Source organism: Danio aesculapii, chromosome 3 (assembly GCF_903798145.1).
Source record: "Danio aesculapii chromosome 3, fDanAes4.1, whole genome shotgun sequence".
In the NCBI taxonomy this organism is placed as follows: domain Eukaryota; kingdom Metazoa; phylum Chordata; class Actinopteri; order Cypriniformes; family Danionidae; genus Danio; species Danio aesculapii.
The window spans coordinates 15,221,581-15,241,061 of NC_079437.1; the positions used below are offsets into that span (position 1 = coordinate 15,221,581).

The 19,481-nt window shown below is 38.1% G+C and overlaps 1 protein-coding gene across 1 annotated transcript in view; it reads right to left on the reverse strand.

The window, feature by feature from the left end:
• The window catches only part of pold1 (polymerase (DNA directed), delta 1, catalytic subunit), a 38,429-nt gene that overhangs the window by 9,978 nt on the left and 8,970 nt on the right, over positions 1–19,481 (reverse strand). The window contains exons 8-19 of the mRNA XM_056453235.1: positions 18,100–18,229; positions 15,740–15,906; positions 13,848–13,952; positions 13,143–13,283; positions 12,961–13,071; positions 9,968–10,159; positions 9,782–9,870; positions 5,077–5,193; positions 4,550–4,663; positions 757–904; positions 570–665; positions 341–478 (exon numbers count right to left, since the gene is read on the reverse strand). Of these exons, the coding sequence (XP_056309210.1) occupies positions 341–478; positions 570–665; positions 757–904; positions 4,550–4,663; positions 5,077–5,193; positions 9,782–9,870; positions 9,968–10,159; positions 12,961–13,071; positions 13,143–13,283; positions 13,848–13,952; positions 15,740–15,906; positions 18,100–18,229 (1,548 nt within the window). The remainder of the gene's footprint in view (positions 1–340; positions 479–569; positions 666–756; positions 905–4,549; positions 4,664–5,076; positions 5,194–9,781; positions 9,871–9,967; positions 10,160–12,960; positions 13,072–13,142; positions 13,284–13,847; positions 13,953–15,739; positions 15,907–18,099; positions 18,230–19,481) is intronic.

A 19,481-nucleotide genomic window follows, 5' to 3' on the forward strand; every position in this document is an offset into this window, starting at 1 on the left:
AAGGGGCGTGGCTAAGAATATTGTGGCTGAAACTGACATCAGAGAAGAACCGCCAAACGCAGAAGCAAACGCTCAGACTTCGAACTTATGTTTCAGTGGATTAACATGCACAAATTAATTATTTACCTTAAGAATAGCAATGTAAGCTAGCAAAATAAACGTTATACATTTTAATTTCACACAAACTTTAATTGTTAGTGCATGCTAGCTAAAGTCCATTAAAGTAATACAAACAGATACAGTAAATGTTCATTTGCAGGTTTATATAATCTTATGTAGGTTACTAACAGAACATTCCTATCATATTAGAGGTCTTGTTGCATAATTCTGATTTGATTACCTTCTCAAACTCTAATTTGATTGGTGGAACGAAGTGGGAGGAGACCCAATCAGCAGCCTCCTTTCCCCGATTCATTGCTTCCTGCACAGTTGCAACACCCAGTTTCACCATCACAGAGTCCGTGTCTCCATAGATGACCTGAAACACAAATGATCACTTATCAGGCAACCATGTATCTGTATGTATAATCAAATGAAGGCTAAAACATATATATTGTCACTATAAATACCTTTGCATCAGCCTGGTAGCCATTATCTAGTGTGTATCTTGATTCCACAAGCTGTTTGGTCTGTTCAATCATCTGCCGGCCAAAGCCTGTGACACTCTACAGAAGAAGGTAAAGAAATGAAACCTCATGAACGTCTGCAAAAAGCCATCTGATGGTATTTATCACTGCTGTGAGTGCTGAGGCTGACCTGTGAGATCTCCAGACAGGGCAGCTTGCCGACCTGAGCTCCGGTGAAGCCGTACACAGAGTTTGCGCTGATCTTCAAGGCCAACTGCCTTCCGTCCAGCACCTGCTTTTTAAAGGGGTCTGTTTCTTTCTTTAGCTCTGCCTTTGCTCTAAAGACAACAAATAATGTGTAAAAACACACAGTTCGTAAATCCATGGAAATGCTTAAGTGTTTTTAAGGTTTAAAAAGTGCTTAGATTTGTGTTTGTGTTGAGATTGTGTCGTTTTCAAAATCATTTATCTTTCTAAAAAGTTAATTATTTTTTAAAAACTCAGATTGTTTGCCTATAGCGTGATCGGCATGGGTAGCACAATCACTGGCCATTTTATGTGTGGAAAATGGGAAAAGACATGGAGGTTTGTTGGTTCATGATTGCTGGTTTGAAGACGAAAGCTATAAATGTGTCTTTGTCGTAGTATGCAGAAATGAAGCATACAAAATGTTTGGTTAATTTTTATACGAGGGATGGGTACCAAAACTCAGTGCTTCATCAGTATCGGTGATACATTATAAAAGACCGAAGTATCGATAAGCTCTGACGTCAACAGCTCTGCTATCGGTACTGGAGAACTATTGCTGAATAAACTTTACTTACAGTAGTATAATTTAACTGACCAACCTTTCCTAATTTGCAATATTTGATATTCGTCTGCACAATTGGCAATCTCCAGCGAGCGCGTCAAGTATAAAAGCCTTCACAGAAGAGGGATCGAGTCGTATTGACTCTTGCTCTATAAATGTAAGACTACAGCTCATACAATTTAAAGGGATGCATAGATTACACTATACTAAAGCCAAACTTTACAAGCTGTATCCTTCTATCTCTTCTTTGTGTGAGAGATGGTGCAGTCAGGACCTATGGTCATATTTCGGGTCCTGCCCAGAAGAATCTGAATTTTGGAAAAGTATCTTTGGACTTTATTCCCAGGTTTTTGAAATGGACATTAAAATTGTAAATTAAAAACCAGGCTCTAACTTGGCCTAAACATCAACAACTCTCCCTTGTGTATGGCAGGGTGCTGGTCAAGAGAGTGATTCTGATGGAGTGGAAACCCACGACACCTCCAAATTGTTTTAAATGGTTAGCTGAAATGGTTTCTTCCCTCAAGCTGGAAAGATTACGTTTCTCTAAATTTGGCAAACAGAAGTTGTATGAGGAAATATGGGGGCCCCTTCCTTAGATAGGTTAATAATGTCTCTGAAATGTTTTTTTCTCTCCTTCCTTTTTACATGTCATTCTATTTTGTTTCTCATTCCATTTGTCTGGCTGAGATTTGTTTTGTTGGTGCTGTATAATTGCTATATTGTTTGCTATTGTTTTGGTGCATGTTCTAGTTAGTGTCAGGTAATAACACAGAGATAATTTTGTTAACATATATACATGATGACTATTGGGTGTTATGTTTTTATAAATACTTCTAGAAATAAAATTTAAAAAAAGCCTTCACAGTTCTAACAGCCTAATAATAAACTATGCTTATTAAGAAATTATAAAAAAACAGCTTGTTTTCACATTGCAAGATGCTCCAAAACTGTATTAAAACTTATTTATGTGTATGCGTTAATGAAAAATCATAAACATTATCTCATTTAACTGCATTTTGCAACGTAATAAAGTTAATAAACTTTATTTAAAAAATTATTAAAAAACAGGTTATTTTACATTACAAGATGCTCCAAAACTGTAATAAAAACACAGTTAACTCTCAAAACACTGTTATCTCATTTATGTGAATGCGTTAATCAAAAATCCTAAACATCATCTCGTTTAACTGCATTTTGCAACTCAAAGAGGGTATTTTCAACTGCAGGGAGCACATTAAACTAAGATCCCAACTTTAGCCAGAAAAGTCAAACATGTGAGTAATTTTCCTTCAAACCAGTACATTCTTTTACAGGAAAAATAAAAAAAAATTTTGATTTCGTTTTATTTTAAATAAAAAAATGTAATAATAAAATTGTGTTGTTAAATCTGTTCAATTGGTTTTTTGTTTTTTTTGTAAAAAAAAAAAAAAACACAACAAAAACAACAACAAAAAGTACCGATAAGAGAACTCTTAAAGTACCGAACTGATATGTGGTATCGATAAAAGTAGTAATAGCGTTAAAACCTTAACGATATCCATACCTATTTAACAGGGTATATGCAAGAATCCTAAAAGTAATTTCAATCCCTTTTTAAGACTTTTTAAAGACATTCTCAGAACATTTTAGGACCTCATCGCCACTTCACTTTCTAATCAGTATCAAATCTTTAACTTGATAAGCATTTACATTTACATTTAGTCATTTAGCAGACGCTTTTATCCAAAGCGACTTACAAATGAGGACAAGGAAGCAATTTACACAACTATAAGAGCAGCAGTGAACAAGCGCTATAGACAAGTTTCAGGCGTGTAAAAGTCTAAGAAGCAAAACATTAGTAGAATTTTTTTTTTTTTTTTTTTTTTTAATAGAGAGAGAGAGAGAGAGAGAGAGAGAGAGAGAGAGAGAGAGAGAGAGAGAGAGAGAGAGAGAGAGAGAGAGAGAGAGAGAGAGAGAGAGAAAGAGGGCTCAGTTAGTGGTATAGCCAGAGAGGCAATTGCAGATTAGGAGGAAAAGTGGAGACTAAACAGTTGTGTTTTTAGTCGTTTCTTGAAGACAGCAAGTGACTCGGCTGTTCTGATGTAGTTAGGGAGTTCATTCCACCAACTGGGCAGATTGAATGTGAGAGTTCGGGAAAGTGATTTCTTCCCTCTTTGGGATGGAACAACGAGGCGACGTTCATTCACAGAACGCAAGTTTCTGGAGGGCACATATATCTGCAGAAGTGAGAGCAGATACGAAGGAGCACAGCTAGAGGTCACTTTGTAAGCAAACATCAGAGCTTTGAATTTGATGCGGGCAGCAACTGGAAGCCAGTGCAAACGGGTGAGTAGCGGAGTGACATGTGCTCTTTTGGGTTCATCAAAGACCACTCGTGCTGCTGCGTTCTGAAGCAGCTGAAGAGGTTTGATAGAACTAGCTGGTAGCTGGTAGCCCGAAAGCAGTTGATAATAAACAGTTGTCGTTAAATAAATAAATGGAGCACAACCCTGCAACAGAACTCAGATAAGCTCGGAAAAAACAAAGCTTGATAGAATAAATTACGTGGTTGTTTTCTGCGACAGGCTTTAGCCTCTGTTTAAACTCGTCTTTTTCCAACCAGGAGTATGCAAACTTTCATTTTCCCGTTTTGCCGTCTGTTTCCCTCTACGGTTTCGCTACGTGTGGAGAGCGTCACATCACTTTCCTGCGTTTGTCGCAAATTATGTGACATCACCCAGTCAGAGGAGCTTGGCTAAACGCACCCCGGCCCAAACCAATCATATTATTAGCCCCCTTAAGCTTCATATTCTTTCAATTGTCTAAAAACAAACCATCGTTATACAATAACTTGCCTAATTATCCCTACTTGCCTAATTAACCTATTGAAGCCTTTAAATGTCACTTTAAGCTGAATACTAGTATCTTCAAAAATAACTAGTAAAATGGCATGTACTGTCATCATGACAAAGATAAAAGAAATCAGTTATTAGAAATGAGTTATTAAAACTATTATGTTTAGAAATATGTTGAAAACAATATTTTCATTAAACTGAAATTGGGGGAAAATATACAAGAGGGGCTAATAATTCAGGAGGTCTAATAATTCTCATTTCAACTGTATATGTATGGGCTAATTTTCCTAGTTTTTGTCAAACAAACCCTTTAGATACAAAATATCAAAGATCACCTTTTCCGGGCGCTCAGCAGGTTTTCCAGGATTTCAGGGAGAAGACCTTTTCTCACTGAGCTCTTCACAAACAAATCACCAGTGGGGGTTTTGATGAAATCTTCTGGACCCAAACTAAACACAAAAATGCAGAGTTCATGACAAGTAAAATGGATAAAAATTTACACTGAAAATGATAGTTGACTCAAACATGAACACAGTGTCATCATTTCCTCATCCTCCACTTGTTTTTGCAAAGTTAAGTTTCTTTCCTCTGTTGAACACAATATTTTGAAACGAGTAACCATTGACTTCTATTTTTCCTACTATGAAAATTAAAGGCTACTGGTTTCCAACATTCCTCAAAATATCTGCATTTGTGTTCAACAGAAGAAGAAGAAAATTGGAACAAGTGAATATAAAAGATAAATTATGAATATTAAAATAAATTATAATTTTGGGGGGTGAACTATCACTTTAAACAAAATATCTGAACACTTTAGAAAACTCTCTCTCTCACACACACACACACACACACACACACTTACCCCAGTTTTTCAATCTGGTTCTTCTGCAGTAGTGTAGTGTAACATAAGTTATGAGCCATCATGATGGAGGGATACAGAGAGGAGAAATCCAGAGTTGCTATAGGAACACTGTAATACCTGTAAACACATACAAACCATTTCAGACCTTGTGAATCACCTACTATATTAAATGATGCAGCACATGGTGATTATTGAACTTGTGGCGAGAATGCACAACAAAACATAATATTGAAAACTGTTACTTAAAATCAGAATTCTTTGATGAATAGACGGTTCAGGAGAACAGAATTTAAAAACTAGCCTAGAGAAATATTTGCTGTTAAAAACTAGCCTAGAGGACCATCTGCTATTAAAAACTAGCCTAGGGTGCCATCTGCTGCTAAAAAAGGAACTTAGAGGGTCAATTGCTATTAAAAACTAACCTAGAGCATTGTCTTCTGTTAAAAAACTAGCCTAGAGCATCATTTGCTGTTATGAACTAGCCTAGAGTGCCATCTGCTGGTTAAAACTAGCCTAAAAACTAGCCTAGAGGACCATCTGCTGTTAAAAACTGGCCTAGAGCACCATCTGTTGTTAAAAGAAACCTAGAGTGCCATTTGCTTTTAAAATCTAGCCTAGAGCATTGTCTGCTGTTAAAAACTGGCCTAGAGCACCATCTGTTGTTAAAAGAAACCTAGAGTGCCATTTGCTTTTAAAATCTAGCCTAGAGCATTGTCTGCTGTTAAAAACTAGCCTAGAACAGGCATCACCAAACTTGTTCCTGGAGGGCCGGTGTCCTGCAGATTTTAACTCCAACCCTAATCAAACACACCTAAACCAGCTAATCAAGGTCTTACTAGGTATACTTGAAACATCCAGACAGGTGTGTTGAGGCAAGTTGGAGCTAAACCATTGGAGCGAGATTGGTGACCCCTGGCCTAGAGCATCATTTGCAGTTATAAACTAGCCTAGAGCGCTATCTGCTGTAAAAACAATTGGCCTAAAAGCTAGCCTAGAGCATTATTTGCTGTTAAGAACTAACCTAGAGGACAATCTGCTAATAAAAACTAGCCTAGGGCGTCATCTGCTGTTAAAAAGGAACCTTGAGTGCCATTTGCTTTTAAAATCTGGCCTAGAGCATTGTCTGCTGTTAAAAACTAGCCTAGAGCATCATTTGAGAATCAGAATCAGAATCAGTTTTATTGCCAAGTGTGCTTCACACACACAAGGAATTTGTTTTGGCTACAGAAGCTTCCAGTGTACATAAAGTGACAAGTGACAACACAAAATAATAACAAAAACAAAAAAATAAAATAAAATAATAATAAAAAATGATGAACATTAAACAGATGCGGTTAGTGAAGTAACCTGGATGTTGAGTTGTATGTACAGATTGTTATAAATATACAGGTTATAAGGTGCTGTGTACAAGTGCGAATGTAGAGAGTATTGCATTGTATATTGATATAAGGTGCTGTGTACAAGTGCGTATGAGAAAGTATTGCACATATTTATTGCACAGTAGGGGAATATTTAACTGTTCATAAGGTAGACAGCCTGAGGAAAGAAACTTTTCCTGTGTCTGGCTGTTTTTGTGCTTGGTGCTCTGAAGCTCCGACCAGACGGTAACAGTTCGAACAGGTAGTGTGCTGGGTGTGAGGCGTCCAGAGTGATTTTGCGAGCCCTTTTACTCACTCTGGAAGAGTACAGTTCTTGAAGTGTAGGAAGGGTTGTGCCAGTGATTCGTTCAGCAGTCCGGACTATTCGCTGTAGTCTACGGAGGTCGGTTTTGGCAGCTGAGCCGAACCAGACGGTGATTGAAGTGCAGAGGATGGATTGGATGACAGCTGAGTAGAACTGTACGAGTAGCTCCTGTGGCAGGTTGAACTTCCTCAGCTGACAAAGGAAGTACAGTCTCCGCTGGGCTTTCTTCACAATAGAGTCTATATGAATGTCCCACTTCAGATCCTGAGAGATGGTGGTGCCCAGGAACCTGAATGACTCTACTGCAGCCACAGTGCTGTTCATGATGGTGAGTGGGGGGAGTGCAGGGGGGTTTCTCCTGAAGTCCACTATCATCTCCACTGTTTTGAGCGTGTTCAGCTCCAGGTTGTTGTATCTGCACCATAACGCCAGCCGCTCCACCTCCTGTCTGTATGCAGACTCGTCACCGTTCTGGATGAGGCCGATAACAGTAGTGTCGTCTGCAAACTTAATGAGTTTGATGGAGGGGTCTTTTGCAGTGCAGTCGTTGGTGTACAGGGAGAAGAGCAGTGGAGAAAGAACACATCCCTGGGGGGCACCAGTGCTGATGGTGCGGCTGTCGGATGTGATTTTGCCTATTCTGACTAGCTGTTGTCTATCTGTCAGAAAGCTGGTGATCCATTGACAGACAGAGCTAGGAACAGAGAGCTGGGCCAGTTTGTACTCAAGCAGTGATGGGACGATGGTGTTAAAGGCAGAACTGAAGTCCACAAACAGAATCCTTGCGTAGTTCCCTGGTTTGTCCAGATGTTGTAGGGTATAATGCAGTCCCATGTTGACTGCATCATCCACAGACCGGTTTGCTCTATAGGCGAACTGCAGGGGGTCCAGCAGGGGTCCAGTGATGTCCTTCAGATATGCTAGCACCAGTCTTTCGAATGACTTCATGGCCACAGATGTTAAGGCCACAGGTCTGTAGTCATTGAGTCCTGTGATCTTTGGCTTCTTCGGGATTGGGATGATGGTGGAGCGCTTAAAGCAGGATGGAACTTTGCGCTGTTCCAGTGATCTATTGAAGATATGTGAGAAAATGGGAGCCAGCTGGTCAGCGCAGGTTCTCAGACAGGCTGGTGAGACACCATCTGGCCCTGGTGCTTTCCTTCTCTTCTGTTTACTGAAGATCTGACGTACATGATCCTCACTGATCTGAAGAGCAGGGGGGGAGAGGAAGATGGCTGGAGGTGTTGATGGCTGTGTAGGGCGATGGTCCGGGCTGTGTTGATGTGGTGTTGATGGCTGTGTAGGGAGATGGCCCGGGCTGTGTTGATGTGGTGTTGATGGCTGTGTAGGGAGATGATCCGGGCGGGTGTGAGGTGTCTGTTCATAGGTGTCAAACCTACAGTAGAACATATTCAGCTCGTTTGCAATACGTTTATTGCTGTCGATACTGGGGGACGGTGTCTTGTAATTAGTGAAATCTTTTAAGCCTCTCCACACTGATGCAGGGTCGTTAGCTGAAAACTGGTTTTGCAGCTTTTTGGCATAGCTTTTCTTAGCAACACCAATCTCCTTTGTCAATGTGTTCCTGGCCTGATTGTACAGGATCCTGTCATTTGCTATTCAAAACTAGCCTAGAGCACCATATGCTATTACAAACTATTCTAAAAACTAGCCTAGAGCAATATTTGCTGTTAAAAACTAGCCTAGAGGACCATCTGCTATTAAAAACTAGCCTAGGGCATTGTCTGCTGTTAAAAACTAGCCTAGAGCATCATTTGCTGTTAAAATCTAGCCTAGAGCATCATTTGCTGTTATGAACTAACCTAGAGTGCCATCTGCTGGTTAAAACTAGCCTAAAAACTAGCCTAGAGGACCATCTGCTGTTAAAAACTGGCCTAGGGCACCATCTGCTGTTAAAAAGAAACCTAGAGTGTCATTTGCTTTTAAAATCTAGCCTAGAGCATTGTCTGCTGTTAAAAACTAGCCTAGAGCATCATTTGCTGTTAAAATCTAGCCTAGAGCATCATTTGCTGCTATAAACAAACCTAGAGTGCCATCTGCTGTTAATAACTAGCCTAGCGCAGCATCTGGTGTTAAAACCAAGCCTGGAGCGCCATTTGCTGCTAAGAACTAGCCTAGAGGACCATCTGCTGTTAAAAAATAACTTAGGGTGCCATCTGCTGTTAAAAACTAGCCTAGGGCACCATCTGCTGTTAAAAACTAGCCTAGGGCGCTATCTGCTTTTAAAAAGGATCCTTGAGTGCCATTTGCTTTTAAAATCTGGCCTAGAGCATTGTCTGCTGTTAAAAACTAGCCTAGAGCACCATCTGCTGTTAAAAACTAGCCTAGAGCATCATTTGCTGCTATAAACTAACCTGAAGTGCCATGTGCTGTTTAAAAACTAGCCTAGAGCAGCATCTGATGTTAAAAACAAGCCTAGAGCGCCATTTGCTGTGAAGAACTAGCCTAGAGGAACATCTGCTGTTAAAAACTAGCCTAGAGGGACATTTTCTGTCAAAAACTAGGCTAGGGCGCCATCTGCTGTTAAAAACTGGCCTGCGGTGCCAACTGTTGTTTAAAACTGGCCTGCGGCGCCATCTGCTGTTAAAAACTGGCCTAGGGCACCACCTGCTGTTAAAAACTAGCCTAGAGCATCATTTGCTGCTATAAACTAGCCTAGAGCATCATTTGCTGCTATAAACTAGCCTAGAGTGTCATCTGCTGTTAATAACTAGCCTAGAGCGCCATCTGCAGTCTAAAAACAAGCCTAGAGCACCATTTGCTGATAAGAACTAGCCTAGAGGACAGTCTGCTGTTAAAAACTAGCCTAGAGCGCCATCTGCTGTTAAAAACTGGTCTAGAGCATCAACTACCCTAGAGTTAAATTAATGCAGGTATCATTTCTCAAACGATTTTTGCCACAGCTCTAGTAGCATATGACATGGTTTTGTATGAATGCTACTTTCAAAAACTGCTTGACAATTATGTATTTATTCTGATCAACAAAGTAGTGCATACAAACCCTTTCTCTGGTTCAATGACAGTGGCTCCAGTGTAGTCCTCCCCTCCCTCCGTCTTCACCACCGGCATCACCAGATCCTGCTTCATAGCCTTCACATCAAAACAACAATCAGGCCGGAAAACACATTAAAGCATACCGTCGGCTACATTTGTCACATTACCATGCTACAGAGTTACTAGAGCAGACCTGTCTGAGGAGCTGTGAAACCACTTTAATCTGCTGTCCACGAGAGAGCAGGTACGTCAGGGGAACTCCAGTGACTCTGGCCATTTCCATGTAGTTAATGACGCACATCAACTTCTGCAGCAAACGCAGGGGCAGATACGCATCCTTTAGACAGTATACGGCCAAACGCCTGCGCGTCTGCTCATTCCCATTCTAAACAACAATAAAGAGAGGCAGGCAAGTTAGTTAACTGCATGTCAGCATCCAAAACTATCTTCATGGCATAAGCTAATTACAATAATTCAAAAGTTACATAAACACAATAAAATCAAGCAAAGGAGGAAAAACAAAGCAGTTAAAATTAAACAAGGTTTTCCAAATTAACAGATAATAAAAATCTGTCACTCTTCTATGACCTACACATTCTCCCGCAAAAAACACTATCAAATTTAGGTTTAAAAGAAATTAAAAGCAGCTTTGAGATTGGAAAATTGACTCTTTGGCAGCTTTGAGATTGGACTTCAAGTAGAGCTGCATTAGATCATGGTAGATCACAATGTAAATTCAAACATCCATGCAATCTTAAAGGTCACATGATGTGGTTGGAAATTTGCATTTTTTAAATTTGATGTAATCTCAACTGAAAAATGAAGAGAGGGTGGGACATTAAGTAACTCCTCTGCTTAAAAAAACAGCCAAAAGTGTTTTGTTTCATCGCCACTCTGCCAGTGAGAGTGGTTGAGCTGAAACGCATCAAATGAAAAGCAAATGAGAAGCATCTTGAAGGGGGCGGGGCATGTCAGATACTAAAGAGTATTTGATTGGTCAAGATTTGATGAGAAACTGAAGTATTAGGTGATGTGAAAAAATATCCTTGATCCATTTAGGCGGAAGTGACAAACTGCAAGCTTTGTATGTATATATCGGGTTTTATATTTTCTAAACGCAAATTTTGTCATTGTTTTGGAGCCCACTAGCATATAGATATCCTTAAAAACTCACATCCAAAAAATTTGATTTCACGGAACTTTTAATTCTAAATGATTCAACATGCAGATCGTCACTATAAGTACTGGCATAACAGTTTGAATATAAAAAAAACTCAGATTATCAAAATCACATCTTAAAAGCAACTTGACACTTCAAATGAAAGTTGTAAATTATGCTAAATGATTGGTGACCTGCAAGCAATTAAAAATGTATTTATGAAAAAATATTTGGTTCAAGTGATTCTACAAAAATGCTGATGCATCCAGTAATGCATGATGCAAAGTCTTTATGAATGAGTTATTGAATCATTCATTCAAACTAAGATATAAAATATATTTTAATAAAATAATGATCAATAAGGCAACGCAGTGGCGCAGTAGGTGGTGCGGTCGCCTCACAGCAATTGTGAGTCGAATCGCTGATTCGAGCCTCGGCTGGGTTGGTTGGCGTTTCTGTTTGGTATTTGCATGTTCTCCCTGCATTTGTGTGGGTTTTCCTTCGGGTGCTCCGGTTTTCCCCACAGTCCGAAGACATGCAGTACAGGTGAATTGGGTAGGCCAAATTGTACGTAGTGTATGAGTGTGGGTGAGTGTGTCTGGGTGTGTTTCCCAAGAGATGGGTTGCGGCTGGAAGGGCATCTGCTGCGTAAAACATATGCTGGATAAGTTGGCGGTTCATTCCGCTGTGGCGACCCCGGATTAATAAAGGGACTAAGCCAAAAAGAAAATGAATGAATAATTATCAATATGAAAATATTTTATAAGACATACTAATGCGTTTAAATACTGTATACATACAGTGTTCAGCATTAATGAGCACACCCCATTTTGAAAATGAATTTTTTCATCCATTTCTTAGTGAATATAGGTCATATTTTGGTGCATTTAAACAAAGCCAATATATTAAACAAACATATTTATTGAAATAATATTTTAGTCACCTAACATGTTTAGTAATAGAAAGATAATACATTTAAGTGAAATATTGGAAAATAAATTATAAACTACAAAATTTCAGCTAGATTTTGTATATATATTTTTACATTTTTATTTAATATTTTTCCCTAACATATCAATTTGGCTGTACAAATTTTTGGACTGTTATTGTGAGTTTTCTGTTAGCTCCAGTACTAATTCTAATGTAAATGCATGCAAATATTAATGTAGAGCATCCTATAGAGCAGGGGTGTCAAATGTACGGCCCACTGTGTTTAAATGGGTTTAATCTGGCCTGCGAGATGATTCTGTAAAGTATAAAAATGAGCTGCAATTTTTCAATAAAAGAAACTAACTGCTGTTCCAATTGTGTCCACTGGATGGCGCAATTGCAAACTGTTAATTTCATCCGATCCAGAAGCCTGCATCAACGTCAGTTTGACAGCCTTCTTGGAGAGAAAGACCTCATCTACACCCTGCCATACCACACTGAGGTGTTTTCACAAGGAAACGTACTTCTCATTTTGGCAGTTTGGCAAGTTTAGTCATACGAAAATATGATACAAAAAAGGAGGAGTGGCACCCAACCACACTCCTAAACCCAACCGTGATGGTGGATAAGCAAATTGTACTAACTTGTACAAATGAGATCGTACAAATTCAAATGAATTAGCAACTAAATCAAATTGCCGTGAGTTCGTGTTGTCCTCAGGCTGCATCTTTATGTTTTATGTTGATTGTATTAAAACAAAGAAAACAATCTGAAGTTATTGTTTTTAAGTTATATATACCATGATTTTACCGGTCTGGCCTACATGGTAATAGATTTTCCTCCATGTGGCCCCTGAGCAACAATGAGTTTGACACCCCTGCTATAAAGAAAATTTTTTAAGAGATCTGTGACAGCCTGGTGTACTCGTATATGCTGATTTTTATTAATTTATTTATTAAGTAAATTATTTATCTGTTTGTTTCTATTACTCTATGTTGTCTATATAGAATTGTGGAAGAATCATGACCTGCGTTTCTCAGTTTAATTAGATTCATGAAGCTCTAGGTGTTAAACAAATAAGACAGGTAAGTCTGCACCTGTAGGTCTGTGATGATCGAATGCTGCACATCCTCCTTCTGCTCCTGCAGGAAATGGAAACTGACGGCATTTAGCGTGTAAGAACGCAGTTTGTAATCCCTCAGCAACACCTGCAGAAAACAAAAAAACTGTGTAAGTCTCAGCATGAGCTGATCTGAAGGAAGTGAGTTTAGATGCGCACCTGCAGCAGGTCAAACTGCACACGTCCCTCCATATTGACTGTTTTGTTCTCTCTACGGCCCATCTGCTTGCTCTGGAAGCTGGAATCCTTCAGAACAGACTTACAGCCCCACACACGACCCAGATATGGGAACATATTCACCTATGAAAACAGACATGAGAGGCTCAAGTACATCATTACTGATCAGCCTTCTCTAAAACTAAAAATCTTTATGAGACCGCTTCCAAGTCTTTATTAAAATTGCTGGATTAGCTATTAATCAGTTCCTCCAGGATTTTGCCATTTTGTCCAATGGGTCTTGAGATGCAAAATAAGTCTCTGACGGCCCTAGAGCGTGTGTGAAAAGTTTCATCTCAAAATACCCCTCAAATAATGTTTTAGAACTCTTTGACACTGCCCCTTTTAGCCTTTGACCCTAATTGTGTCATTTTTGTGACTGTCGCTTTAAATTTAAATGAGATTGTGCTCTTTTCAAATGAGGGCGGAGCTACAAATGTGTTTAACCTCTTATAAAAGTGATTTTTGCATAATATGTCCCCTTTAAATAAAATGTAATAAATAAAACTTCTAATAAGATGTCTTTAAAAATATATTTATGTACATTATTTTCAGAAATAGGTCAATATATAATATTCAAACTTTCAGACCTTAAACATTGGTGTCAAATATGTACACATTTTTTCTTTGTGTAAAACAAGGTATTACCTTTAAGGTTGCAGCTCTGTTGAGGAGATATGGAAGGTCAAAATTTTGGATATTGTAGCCAGTGATGATGTCAGGATCCACGGTCCTCATGAACTCAGCCCAACTCTATTAATCACACAAATACATATTATGAATTATAAACACACACACAGGTTGGATTTTGTTAACTGTGTGGACATCCCATAGGTTTCCATTGTTTTTATACTCTACAAACCGCCTTTTCGATCACCCCATCTTTAAACCCAAAAGAGAAACAAATAGAAATATTGAAATTAAAATAATAATAAACTTAATCTGTATTTATTTTATTTATACGTCATTTGGAAAAATAGGGAAGTGTGTCCTCATAAGTCACCTTCACTTTGTAATACCAGTGGCATAACCATGTTAATAACCATTAAAATGTATAAGCTTGTGTCCTGATAGTTCACAGAAATAGGAGTGTTTGTGCTAAAGGCTAATTTTTATTTTACAAAATTTTTTTAATCTCCATTAGTATCATCAATAAAGACACATCTTAGTATAAAGGCAATACACATACTTTGGAAAAAGTTGGAAAAACTACTGTGACAATTCCAAATTAAATCAGGACAAAAAGTTAATTTCAAAACATTCTCCTAAGCTTATTTTCTGTAAAAGTTTAAACACCTTTAAATTCTCATTCATCTTTAGAAATCTTCAATCAGTCAATTCAGTCATCCATGAGTATAAATATACAATGAACAGCAGCTTTATAGTAGAAAGTGAACGTCATTTTAAATGTAACACACACACAATTTTTCCACATAATAAATACCAATATTAATATCATTATTACCCAAACGTGAAGTGATTTATACTTTTCTCAGATGCTTTCTTAACTGCTGTTTTCTCACTGTATTTTACTGGTCTTGTTTTTATTATCGAGAAGAAAACTTTTATCACATATGTACATGTGAATCTAAACATCGCTCTCAGCTTGTTAAAGATTTACTTCAGAAAAGACATTTAAAACTTATTTTTATACCTAAACAAAGAATGAAAGAATGCTATGATTACATCATGGTGTAAAAGCCATGATTCACCCCAAAATTAAAATGACCTCATCATTTACTCTCCCTCATGTAGGGTTGTAACAAGACTGGAATTCAACCAATCGACACTGAAATTTTAAAAGCGTTCGTTTCCAACTAACATTTGAGCTACTGAGCACATTCCTAAATAGCGCTGATTTGCCATTGTGTTCACATGCTCAACAGAAACGACTGTGATTGGTTGTGAAGGTCATCAGTTCACTGAACTCACCACTGCTACTGTGTAACCACAGACACAGGGACACTGGAGCTTTTTAAAGCCACGATTTATCAGTGGATTGCTTGTGTCAGCTTATAGACAAACCAGCTGATTGACGTGACTTTAAAATGCTCCAGTGTCCCTGTATCTGTGATTACACTCAGTAAACAGCGATGAGTTCGGTGAACTGATGACCTTCACAACCAATCACAGTCATTTCTATTGAGCACGTGAACACGATGGCAAATCAGCATTCAAATGTTCAGCAGCGCTCAAATGTTAGCAGGAAATGAACGTTTTCACTTCAGTATCGATTGGTACCGAATTCTAATCGTGACAACACTACCCTCTTGTGCTTTTAAATCTTTATGAGATTTTTTTTCAGTTAAATGCAAAAGATGATAATCTGAAGAATGTTGGTTGCCCTTTTTTCAAAGAAAAAAGTACTATGGGAGTCAATGGGTGCCAGCTATCAGCATTTTTCAAAATATCTTCTTTTGTGTCCAACCGAAAAAAGAAACTCAAACTGGTTTGGAACAAGGGTGAGTAAATGGTGACACTTTTCATTTTTGGGTAAACTGTCCCTTTAGGAGTAGCAATGAGAATCTGTGATTGTGCACCTGCAGCAGTAGTTTCTCCTGGGTGAAGCAGAGAATCTGAGAGCCCACTATACTGGCGCAGCTCTGTAAGGTGAAGACCGTCCGAATAAACGGCTCCTTCTCTCCCTGACGCTGCACCATAGAGGCGATCTGAATCACTGGGTCGACCTCCGGCTCCGGAAACACACCTGGAACACATAATCATAATTCCATACTTATAAGATATAATACTAAATTATCAGCAGGTAATAGTAATCGCTACGATAGGACTACACAATATATCGTTTCAATTTCTTCATGTGTACACCCACAATAGTCACATCACAGGATGTTCAACGTCGAGTTGGGATTATTGTTCTCAACACATGCTTTGTGGAGTCTGCAGATTTTAACCATAATAGAGTGAAAATGTATCATCGGCATGTCTTTTTAAGGCCAGAGGCAGTTCAATTTTCAAGAGAGTGAACTATCAAATGTGAAATAACACTGTATAGTTTATGTTGTATTAATACTTCAATAAAAATTGTTCTTTATTAAATGTTACATGATACAATTCCGATATACCCGAAGGCTTTAACTGGTGAACCTAAAGACTTTGGTTACTAGAATTGTAGCATTTGTAACTTTAATAAAGATTTTTTTAATTGATATATTAATGTGCTGGCGTAATGTCTAGCACTGCCGCCTCACATCAAGGTCACTGGTTCGAGTCCCAGCAGAGTCAGTTGGCATTTCTGTGTGGAGTTTGCATGTTCTCCCAGTGTTAGCATGGGTTTCCTCCGGGTGCTCTGGTTTTCCCCACAGTCCAAAGAAATGCGCTATAGGCAAATTGAATGAGCTAAATTGGCCGTAGTGATTGTGTGTGTGAATGCAAAAGAGTATGGGTGTTTCCCAGTGCTGAGTTGCAGCTAGAAGGGTATCCGCTGCGTAATAACATCTGCTGGATAAGTTGGCGGTTCATTCCACGGTGGCGACCACTGATTAATAAAAGGACTAAGCCGAAAAAGAAAATGAATAAATGAATAAAACATTAATATAATAAAAACTATACAGTGTTATTTCACATTTGATTATTCAATTTCTGTACCTGAATACTGTTACATTCTACAAAGCACTGTTTATTTCATTTTTATTTTTGGTCTATTGTATTTATCTATGCGTGTCATTTGTTTATTATATTACATGCAGATTAACACCCCTTCAAAATCACTCAAATCAATTATAAAGTCTTTCCAAATAGAGCAGTTCAAGTCATCTGGTGAAACTGTGTTTATGTCACAATAAATATTGCAGAAAAGCAAGATATCGCAATGTCAGATTTTTCCAATATTGTGAAGCTCTAAATGACATATACGCTTGGTAAAACAAAAATCTCTGAAGCTGTAAAAAGAGACAAAACCCAATATGGTGGAAACTTTAGATGATGCACAGCTTGCATATAATGTATTTATACATTTAGCTCGTTTTCAAAACAATTGTAAATATCGATAGATTTTTTAATGTATCTGCTTGTTAAGTCATGACGTATAGAATACTGTTTCCAGGTCCAAGATGCTACTTTTGAGAAAATATTTGTTTATGACCACATTTTTAGTCACATCACACAATAAAGTGATTTTTTTTTTTTATAAAATCATGGTGTACATGGTTTTTTTTCTTTTTTAAATATTTCCCAAATTATGTTTAACGTTGCAAGGAAATTTTCACAGTATATCTGATAATGTTTTTTCTTCTCAAGAAAGTCTTATTTGTTTTATTTCAGCTAGAATAAAAGCAGATTTTGATTTTTTATGAACCATTTTTAACTCAACATTATTAGCCCCTTTAAGCTATTTTTTTTCGATAGTCTGCAGAACAAACCATGGTTATACAATAACTTGCCTAATTACCCTAACCTACTGTCATCATGGCAAAGATAAAATAAATCAGTTATTAGAAATGAGTTATTAAAACTATTATGTTTAGAAATGTGTTGGAAAAAAAAATCTCTCCGTTAAACAGAAATTGGGGGAAAAAAAGATAAACAGGGGGCTAATAATTCAGGGGGGCTAATAATTCTGACCTCATCAGTATATATATATATATATATATATATATATATATATATATATATATATATATATATATATATATATATATATATATATATATATATATATATATATATTGTGATCATGATATCGAAAGTATTTTAGCGCTTAGTAAACATTTTTTATTAGCATTCATTGAGACTCCCCATACAGCTTTATACAGCGTTTGGATCTGGAAGCTGCTGTACGTGACGTCAGACTTAACAAGAGGATCAACTTTACTTGTCTGGTACATTTAAGTGATCCCAAGAATTCTAGCAGAAATACTGACTTAATACTACACTAACAGACCTTTTCTGCCAGCACACTCAATGTCAAAGCTGAGGACTCTGAGTGGAGCGATTCTCTGCCATTCTCCTTCAGCAGGATGACTGACCAGACTGTCCCACGCCACGTCCACCTCATACTGACACAAGGAAACCTGAGAGACAGACACATCAAACACACAACAGGTGATTAACAGGTCAATGTAGTACACTACCACTGTATTAGGAGGCACCTCATAAAATAAGTTGTGTCAACCGGATGAAAATCAGAAGAAAAAACTGCAGAGCCAGGCTAGAGTAAATAATTCCGCTTTTAGGCTCGGTGCTGCGCTTCGCGTCTGTTGTGTGACCCGGGGCAAGTGACATTACATGCAACACACATAAAGCCCAAGCCTGTTAGTATTAATCTATCGAATTCAGTAGAGTTATTTATCTTTTATACTACAGTTCTTTCTGGTTCTTGAATCTGATTGGTTGATAGCCGTGCGATATTCTGCCAGTAACAGCACTCGACCCGCCTGTTCACCCTTCACCCATGTGTATTACTCTGCTCACATGCAGCATCAAGCCGAGGACACTCTACATAATGTACGTTTGAGGCTGTTTTAGTCGAGAATGTAGTTGTTTAGATTGCAACTATGCAATTCATTTATAAGGATAGTGTCTATTTTAAATATTTATAATTTCTGAGAGACCGCGTCGGCGGCCATTAGCCTGTCTTTAAACAAAGACAGTTGATGATGTTCAGCCACAAGATGGTGACAGACCGCATAAGCCCTAAGAGAAAACCAGCGTAATTTTCAACTACAGCTCATCAAATTACTATTAAACAGGTAAATGACTTTCTAAGTTGATCTCTCTCTTTTGTATGTTGTAGTGGTGTATTTATTTATACCATAGTAATATTGTGATCTCCCGATTGCAACAGAGAAATACTGGGATATATCTCTGTAGATTATAAGGCTGAACTGCATGAAATGCCATCAATCTTAAAGTGTCAGCAAAATCACCTGTTTTGTCATCACTTTAGACATTACGCTAGAGAATCAATCAATCACTAGCTCTAAAGGGATGTTGGTAAATTAATAACAGCTTCTGCTGTTCTGAGGTCAGCTGCAGGTGTGAAGGAATGACAGAAGAAAGTAGTTCCTCCTACAATAGGGTTTTAAGACTCTCCGTGTTTGATTTTCTGTTTTATACACACGATTATGCCGTCGAACTGTTGTATAAACGAAATATCACACTCATAGCAGTGCGATGTGGCTGTATATCATCACTGGGGGGACACTAAGGACAACGCACGCCTCCCACCGGTGCCGATATGCAGCCACATCGCACTGCTACGAGTGTGATATTGCTCATTTATATTATAGTTTATGTCTGTTATAAATCGGTTTGGGCGGTAAT